Raw genomic sequence first — 9,077 nt, forward strand, 5'->3', positions numbered from 1 at the left:
TAGCTAAGTAATCTGTTCTTGGAAATTAGCTTTGCGTCTTTGTGTTATCTACAAATATACAAGATGAGAATGACAGTGGCTAGAGGTTCATTATATCTGGCAGTATGTCAGCCTTTTTGAGGCTATCATGTTTTAAACATTATTTTAGTATTACAAATCCCCATATTATGCATGAACAACTGTAGTTTACTTGGCATTGGAGAAGAGTTCATTCCTAGTAACAATGTTTGTATGTTTTAATTCACTTGTATAAAGAGTAAGATGACCATATTTGCCAAGGAGTCTGCAGAATGTATTATGCTCTTTATTTGGCCCAGTACACATTAACATTTTAACAGTAGCTTTGAAATTAATATCAGGGCTAACAAAACTGATTCTCTCTCTTCAAGGTAGAACTCAACTCCTCCATGCCAGCATTGACTAGTGGGTTGCCTTCCCTGTGTGAGAACCCGGGCTGTGTTACAGTAAACTGGTCCAGTGTGATATCACAGATATAAAAAATATTCCATTCAGTATCAAAACTAGGCACATGCCTTATATGAAGAGTAGATCGACAGAGTTGAGCGATTTTGCTCTCAACTATTCAGCTCCAGCCTTCTACATGAGGAGAAAAATATCTTATTTCTAATTAGTAACTACAAGGATCTAATTTGGGTTTTTATGGTAGTTAAAAGATGGGTGACATCACACTTGGGTCAGTATTGGTGGATATCTAAAAGTACAACCTCTCATTTATATTGCTTCAAAATGTACACAGTATAGATGTAGATTAAAAAAAAAAAAAAGCTACCAATTTTTTTTTGTTGTGTTGAACCAACTAGAAGGGAGGATGCAAAGTTTTACCAAATGAGATATATGGATACAAATTTCATTATAGAGTGTGGTTTAGACAAATGTGTCTTTTTCTTTAAGTATGTAAATCCTACACTGTAGGTTTTTTTTTCTTTTTCCTTTTGTAGCAGTAGAAAATGTTGAACAATTGTCCATGAGCATGAGCCAGTGGTTCATTGCTGATATCCCCAGAATGCCAATATTTGCAATGCAAACAGTTAGTACAATTTCCCAGTTCTATGAAAGGCCCTGACACATCTGCCTCAAGGTCTGGAGGCTCTGTTGTATAACCACAAATAGTCTTTCCATTTTCATATAACCTTTTGATACACTGACAGCTGCATTAAGCTGCTTCTGCCTAGCAATTCCAGGCTGTTTTAATTGGTTTTAATGCCACAGAAAAAGCACTGCTAGCAGAATACCATCAAATCATTTTCATATTGAACCTTCGTGGTCCAGAAACCTCCCCTTCAACCACAGCACCATTGTTTTTGCGAGGGACATACTCAAGGTCAATGCTGGTTTTGTGTTTGCCTTTCCCTCGGCTCCACACAAAAAGAAGAAGGAAACAAAATAAAACCACTCCAAGAAATGTGAAACAGCCCATAGCTGTGGACACCAGTATTGTCTTAAGATCCAGAGAGTAGCTGTTTGCATTAGTTCCGTTAGAACTTGTGTCGTTGGAGTCTGTCATATACATAGGGGTCCTGTTGGCATAAAGGAAACGATCTGAAGTAAACCCCTTTACTGTCAGGGAGGCCGAGTAGGTGTCATTTCCAGCTGCATTACTTGCAATACAGACATAGATCCCAGTGTCCTGGTCTTGGGCAAATCGGATCTCCAGGGTGCCGTCTCCCAGCACAGTGGCTCTACCATTTGATTTAGTTGTGATCAGCCTTTGACGTGGGGTAACCCAGGAGATGGTAGGCTGTGGGTCCCCGTCAGCATTGCACATCAGCTGCACTGTCTGTCCTTCCTCCACTACCAGGTACTGCAACTTCTTGTCTTGTATCTTGGGCTTCTTACAGGTGAAATAAAAGGAGAGAGCTGTGCTGTGAAAGTCTCTGAATGACCTCTCTCTGACACTGTCTGGGCCAGCACACATTGGTGGCTCGCCACCAAACTGCAAGGTGGGCTGCCGCTGTAAAATCCAAAGAAGACGACAGTCACAGGCCAGAGGGTTGTTGTTAATGCAGAGGACCTCAAGGCTTTTGGAGGAATGGAATACATTCTCTTCTAGGGTTTCTAACAGGTTTTGGGACACGTTAAGCACACGTAAGAATCGGAGCCCTTGGAAAGCATGTGGTTCAATAGTGCGCAGCTGTGCTCCCACCATGTGGAACTCCTGCAGGCGCACTAAATCTGACAGCATGCCTGCCTCGATGGTGCTGATGGGGTTGTAAGAGAGGTTGAGATGTGTCAGGTAAACCAGATGTTTAAAAGCAGAGTAAGGTACTGCAGACAGGTTGGTGTTTGTGATGGATAGAGAAGTCAGATTGAGACCGTACAGACTGTTGGCAGGCAGCATGTCCAAGAGGGGCCAGGCCTCTATCTGCAGGTCTTTCAGGCGAAACAGTCTTTTAAAGGCGTATGCCGGCAAAGCATTAATGTAGAGCTGTTTCAAATGCAGGCTGATGAGGTTGTGGAGGTGAGAAAGAGCTTCTGTTGGTACGGCTGTGAGGTTGCATCTCTCCAGGGTGAGCTGCTCCAGACTAAGTAGCCCACTGAAAGCCCTGTGTGATATATACACCAAATCATTGTCCCCAACCTCCAGGGATTTTAGGTTATGCAGATCTTGAAACATGTAGTCCAGCAAAATGACAATCTTGTTTTCACTTATATCAAGCTTTGTTAAGTTTGACAACCCAGTGAACACTCCAAGGGGGACCAGCTTTAGACGGTTTCCTTTCAGCCTCAAGGATCGCAAGTTGAAGAGATTGTTGAAAGCTCCAGGCTCAACATTGGAGACAATATTGTCGCTGAGGTCAATCTCCTCCAGCAATGGGTATGATGTGAATTCCTCAGGGTTAATGCTTTTCAGTCGGTTCTTGCTGAGGTCCAAGATTTTGGTCTCAATGGGAATGCCTTCTGGGATGGAGATCAGACGTCTTCGGTGACAGCTGACAGACTTGTTCTGTGCTGAGCATTCACAGCGGGCTGGGCAGCCCACAGTGGGACTTGTGAAGACAAGCAGCACAGCCAGACCCAGGAACAGCTGCCAGCATGACAGAGCTGTGTGACGCATGACTTCACTGATCTGGGCTAACCCTCCGTCACGGGCCTGTGGGGTGAGGATGGGAAAGGGGAGAAGTTAAGTCTGCAGAAGTAGAATAGTACCATTGCAAAGCAAATGCATACGTTTTCATATTGAGCAAATCAATAAAACCTATCGTGAATAGCAGGACCTACGTAAAAACTGATTTTACTTCAATATCATACGGTTAGTAAAGGATTTGTGTATCCAGCATTTTCCTCCAAATATTGGTGAAGACAAAACAGCTTCTCCTACTGTAAACAGTAAAAGACCTTTTAGTCTTTTCTCAGTCTTAGTAGGCTTCCTCAAGACAGTCCTACAATTAACCCAGAGATAGATACCATACACCATGCAGAGAGGACTAATACCATTTGTGATAAGTTTACAGCATTGGATTTCTGTGAGGTGATATGAAACTAAGCTTTCGCCTCCCATTAGTATTTTAAGGCAAACCTTAATGATGTATTATAATCAAGAAAAAGAGCTCCTTGACAATGAAAATATTCCTTTTATCATTTATTGCATATATTACAGATGTAAAGACATCAAGCTTGTTCATGCATACACATACACAATGGCTCAGATGAGGAAGGAAGAACTAGTGCATCTCTGATTAGAATTTGTAATAGGTCAAATTGATTCTTTGCTTTTATTGCACAGAGTTCTTTTGTGTGACTGTTTAGGACAAAGATCCAAGAAGGGTTTGCAGAATACATCTTTGTGCTTCCAAGACATACAAACTAGTTTTAGGAAGACAAAAACAAGGTAAGATGAGCTGTCTGTGTTTAAGCAGTGGAGTGTCCAAAGAAGGACTACAGATTTAATGAAAATCACAGTTTGTAAAGGATTTATTCATTCCCGCCTTCAGGTTAAAAATGAGGATACAAGAAGACAAAATACCTTCTACTAAATTAGCTACCCTTCTCCAAACAATGTCCTTTTCAGGTTTAGTCACCAGAGGCAAGAGACTTTTTCTAAGTCTACTTAGAAACTACTAAGTGAAGACAAAAAATAACCCATTTCAAAAGAGAAAGAAGAAAAGGATATAGGTGTTCATCAAATGAAGGTGTGTTTGAGATGTTCAGAGTAAAGCAAATGGCAAGCAAGGACCATAGAAGTGCCTTAACTTCGATGGTAGAGCCAACTTGATGAGGCTAAGATATAGTGCTAGAATACAAGCTTCATAATATTAATAAGCCTTATAATGGGCCTCAGGCTTGTGATGCCTTTTCTGCATTGTTTAATTTGGGCTTCATTTTAATTGTACTTGTAAAAATACTTACAGAATTCCCACCAGTAACTATCTTCTGGGTCTGCACCAATAACCATGACCCATCTGCTCCAATGCACAATGATTACCCAATAAGCCACCAACTTTTCTGTGACTTTAGGCTTTGAGGATCATCTGGCTACTGCTTAAGAAATTGGCAAATTGCATTTGAGTCAATTTTTTTTTTTTTTTGTCTATGTGCTGTCACATATATTGAAACATAAAAGAAATCCTCCCATACGCAGAGGATAAATATATTTAAACAAATATGGTAAAGCTGAATTGATGAGGCAATCAGACAGCTATTTGAGCAAATAAACTGTTGAAGCACATCAAAATAGTCCTGTGTAAATCACAGACTGATGAAAAAGAAAGTGTCACCAGTAACTCTGCTACAGCAACACTGCAATTCGCTGGTATACAACTTGGAACCTGATAACTCACCAAACCATCCTTCCTGACAGAGAAGAGTTGTACTGTCAGATTGTGGAAGATCAGAACAATGGAGATTCAAGATGCAAGAAAAGGAGAAGATATTTGGATCTCTTGATCTTATTGTAAGTAAAAAAATTCTAAACAGGAACTGTGAGGTTTGGATTGTATGCATTTGTACTGTTGTGACTGGACTGAGAAATAAACAGCAGTTGTGCTCTGATTGTTAAAAATGAAACTGAGTGAAAAAGCATTTATCTTGGAACTCCATATAAATTGTGTTCTTTTACTGACCAGACATGAATGATGCACACATTACTCCTCTCATAACTCTGTGGAAGAATTTCACTCTTGACTGATGTGGCTTTGTATTTCCATTTTTACACTTCTATGCAGAGACTATTAATGTGAGGCACATTGCATGCTGGTTTTGACATATAGACTGGAGACTGGATGAAAATTACTCTGTATTGTATGACCTATAAAAGCACATTTCCACTTTGTTCTGGAAGGACAACCTACTGAGATTGTTTCCCCCTTAAATTGTAGTCTTGCAAATAACTATTGCTAGTTATATCCAGCTGTGACAAAGGTTTTCAGAGATAAACTTCACTTCATTAGGCACTAACTTAAAACTGGAAACCAATAGGGGACTCTGAGTTAGGTGTTTTCAATGAATTTAGATCAGAGAGGCTTCTGGGTGCTCTGATCATTACTTTCAGAACTCAGTCTGTGAGGTTAGTGCTTTCATAGTGATACTTCTGTCACACAGGGATTTCATATATTTTATTTGCTAGACCTTTTAAACCTAGCTGGAGATAAGGTTACATTTTTTGCATAATGAAGATGAGGTCATGAGCCCTCCTGGAGTGTTTGGTTTAGATGGTGAAAATATGAAACACTTTTTGTAGTTATCCAATCCACCTGGTAACTAAAACTTCTGAGGAGTACGAAGTAGAAGGTGGAGAGTATAAAAGATTATAAAAGGCTTTTTTGAAAGTGGCTGGAATAGAGAAAAAACAATTCAAAAATTAACAGTAATCTTCTGGAAAGGTATGTGGACAGATAATGAGATAGATATATATTTATCTTTAAGGGTGGATGCATGTGTGTGTACACACTTGAAAGGAAGCAAGATTCAGGACTGAGATATAATCTGGAGTGGATACATTTCAGTAAGGACAAGTAATAAATTATATTAAATATCAAGTCAAAAACCCCAAACATTAGGTGGATCAATAAGTACAGGGTAGAAGAAAGTACAAATTAAATTTATTATTACAATTTCCATTGAGCCAGATTATACTACCATTCTTCCTGCTAACCAAATCTGTGACTACATCCTTCACTTTGAGCTGCTTTATGGAAAAATGACCTCATCTTCATTATGCAAAAAATGTAACCTTATCTCCAGCTAGGTTTAAAAGGTCTAGCAAATAAAATAAATGGGACAAATATGTGGGAATTCTGGGAGAAGCCTGGAGTGAATTTGACGATCTATTGCATATGGTCCCCATTTGAATTTAGTAAATATAAAGTTGTATTTTCAGGACTTGTCCAGTAACATCACTAGCTAGGCCTACCTTGTGCCTTCCATCTAAGAACAATTAGAAAGGATACAGTTTTATCTGTAACATACATTCCATGTCAGTGTGTTCACAATTATTTTTTAATATACATCCATTAATTAAAAATGCTACTTTAAAAAGAGAAATTATGCCATTAAAAGGTATTCTTCACTGCAAGATGATTTCTTGAAGTGAAAAATTATTTTCTGCATTTCTTTAGACTTGTGGGATGTTAATTAATTGGTGACTTTACTGGCACAGGGCTGAATTGTTAGTGTCAGTGTTCAACATGATGACTTTCATTCCTGTTTAAACAACCAGCACTCCATACTTTATCTTTGCCAGTGTAGGTATTCCCTCTTCACATCTGCAGCATTGTAATTTTTTGCTTCCATCTCTTCATTGTCATGCATATAAGACTGCAAGGTGTATGTATGCAGGTATGTATACACACACACACACATGAATTGTAAGCTAGAAGTATAGTCTTACTGATCTGTGATTGTACGTGCCTTGCAGTTTGAGAACAGTAGTCCTCTAAAATGATAGCTTGTTAGATGAAAATTCAAAAAACATAAATGATTATGAACTAAGAATTTTTCTATGTTTGAATGTGAATGACAACATATAAAATTGTTTTCCTAACCTTTCTGGGATATTTGTCATGCTTTGATAAACTCTGGGAAATGAAATATATGAATTAGTTGTTTATTAAAAATAAAAGTAAACTAATTACCTTCTTTTTGTCTTTCTCTGGCTCTGTTCTTTAAGTCCAAAGTTAAGAGTCAAGTTACTGTTGGCTGATACTCTTTTTCAAAAGAGGACCCTATTCAAAGTTTAGCTATGCAATTATGAAAGCTCATTAAAGTTATTAGTTAGTTGTTCTGTGTGATCTCACCCAAAACAGCCACTACCACTTTGAAATACAAATCAGTTTTTACAAAGTTCTGAAGATTTGAATCTTCCCTAAAGTGCTTTACAAGAATGTACAGTGCCCTGTAGCTTTTAAATTGAAAACCATAATTAAAAAAACAAAAAACAACCCAATGCTATCCTATCCAGTGCAATTCTAAATATCATCTATAGAAATGTGCCAAATCATGCATGTATTACATATTTTTTCACTTCTCTCTCTCCCTCAGACTAATTTTGAAGACTTTAGAGCTGAAAGTGGGAATGCATTTGACCACAGTCCTTTCATTGTCCCATCTGATGCTCCAGTATTGTATGGGACATAGCTTTAGCCAGAAAAGGGGAGAGTCACAAGATCTGTTTCTGTCATTAGCTGCATTATCATCACTTAATGCTCTGACTTGATAGTTTTTATCTCACCTTTCTCACTCCTTTTCTCAGACTTTCAGGCAAAAAACCACCTCAGTGGATCATATCAGAGATGACAATTTTGCCTGATGAGGACTTAGTAATTTACATTCTAAAATCCCCTTTACAAAAACATACTGTATTCAATAAATGTCGCATGAAAAAACAGACTTGTACTGATTATTCACTTAAATGCTACCAGGTAATCCTGAGAACCAGGTGAGCTACCTGTTTGGAAAATTTGCTGGGTTGACCCTGACTGGAAACAGAATGCCCACTGAGTCTGTTCTACCACTGCCCTCCTAAACAGGACAGGGCAGAAAAAAATATAAAAAAAAAGCTTCACACACTGAGATAAATCAGAGGGAGGACACTCATCAGTTACCATCACAAGCAAAACAGACTTAGGCAAGGGAAATTAGTTTTGTTTATTACCAATTAAATCAGAGTAAGATAGTGAGCAAAAAACTCAAATTGTAAAACACTTGCCCCAACCTCTCCCTTTTTCCTGGGCATGACTTCACCCTACATTTTTTCTCCTTTTCCTGTATGGCAGTGCAGGGTTTTGGGAAATGGGAGCTGCGGTCAGTTTATCCCATTGCCTCTGTCACTCCTCATACTCTTCCTCTGCTCCAGCATGGGGTCTTTTCCACAAGAGTCCTCAAGGAATTTCTCCAACATGGGTCCTTCTCTCGCACAGTATGCAGTCCTTTGAGATGGATATTTTTTGAGTTTGTGTTTAGGGATAGTAAATTGTTCTGCCTATATAAGATTGTTTCTCCTACAAATGCTGAATTTTAGTATTACTGTATTTTAAAGCAGGGAGTAGATACTGAGGATTATAAACGTTTCCATCTTTGCATGGCTGTCATCATCTGTCACACTTCAGCAAGCAGTAAGCCAAAGCAATTGTTCAAATCTTTGCCATAAAACACCTTTGCTTGTGAGCTGAGCAGACACATACTGCACGTCTGCAGCTAAAACTACCTAACTTCTGTGGTGCAAAATTTTGTCCAGCTCAGTATGGTTTGGGAGATTTTTTTATTCACACTTTTATCTCTCAAGTATCTGTTGCATTAATGTTGGAAGAGCAGCTGGTCTGGCTTTCTTGAACTCTCCTCTGGTGCAGCACCAGGCTGGGTAAGGGCAGGAAGCATAAGTAGCCTTTGCTGGTGGACTGTGCCCAAGGTGGCTATGGTGGGAAGTGTTGCCCAGGAGAGGAAGGGAAGATGAGAAGCAGACTGAGATGGTTTTAGGGACAGCCAAGTGACACATGAAAATATGGGACATTTGGAAATGTTCGTACAGTGGGACACAATGCTACTAAGAGAACGAATGAAAGCTTAACTGTGTCATTTTCTGACCCAAATGTTCAATTTAGACATTCCCATCAGATGTTCTT

General features: G+C 39.0%; 1 protein-coding gene across 1 annotated transcript; it reads right to left on the bottom strand.

The window, feature by feature from the left end:
- Positions 1-799: 799 nt before the first annotated feature.
- LINGO2 (leucine rich repeat and Ig domain containing 2) lies at positions 800-3,076 on the bottom strand. The gene has a single exon (XM_041405567.1). The coding sequence runs from the start codon at positions 3,074-3,076 to the stop codon at positions 1,256-1,258; it is 1,821 nt and encodes a 606-aa protein (XP_041261501.1). The 3' UTR covers positions 800-1,255.
- Positions 3,077-9,077: the final 6,001 nt, after the last annotated feature.

The sequence above is a fragment of the Onychostruthus taczanowskii genome, unplaced genomic scaffold, assembly GCF_017590055.1.
Source record: "Onychostruthus taczanowskii isolate IOZ18803 unplaced genomic scaffold, ASM1759005v1 scaffold234, whole genome shotgun sequence".
Classification (NCBI taxonomy): domain Eukaryota; kingdom Metazoa; phylum Chordata; class Aves; order Passeriformes; family Passeridae; genus Onychostruthus; species Onychostruthus taczanowskii.

Coding starts and splice junctions, on each gene's coding strand:
- LINGO2 (XM_041405567.1), bottom strand. CDS start 3,076: ATGCGTCACACAGCTCTGTCATGCTGGCAGCTGTTCCTGGGTCTGGCT.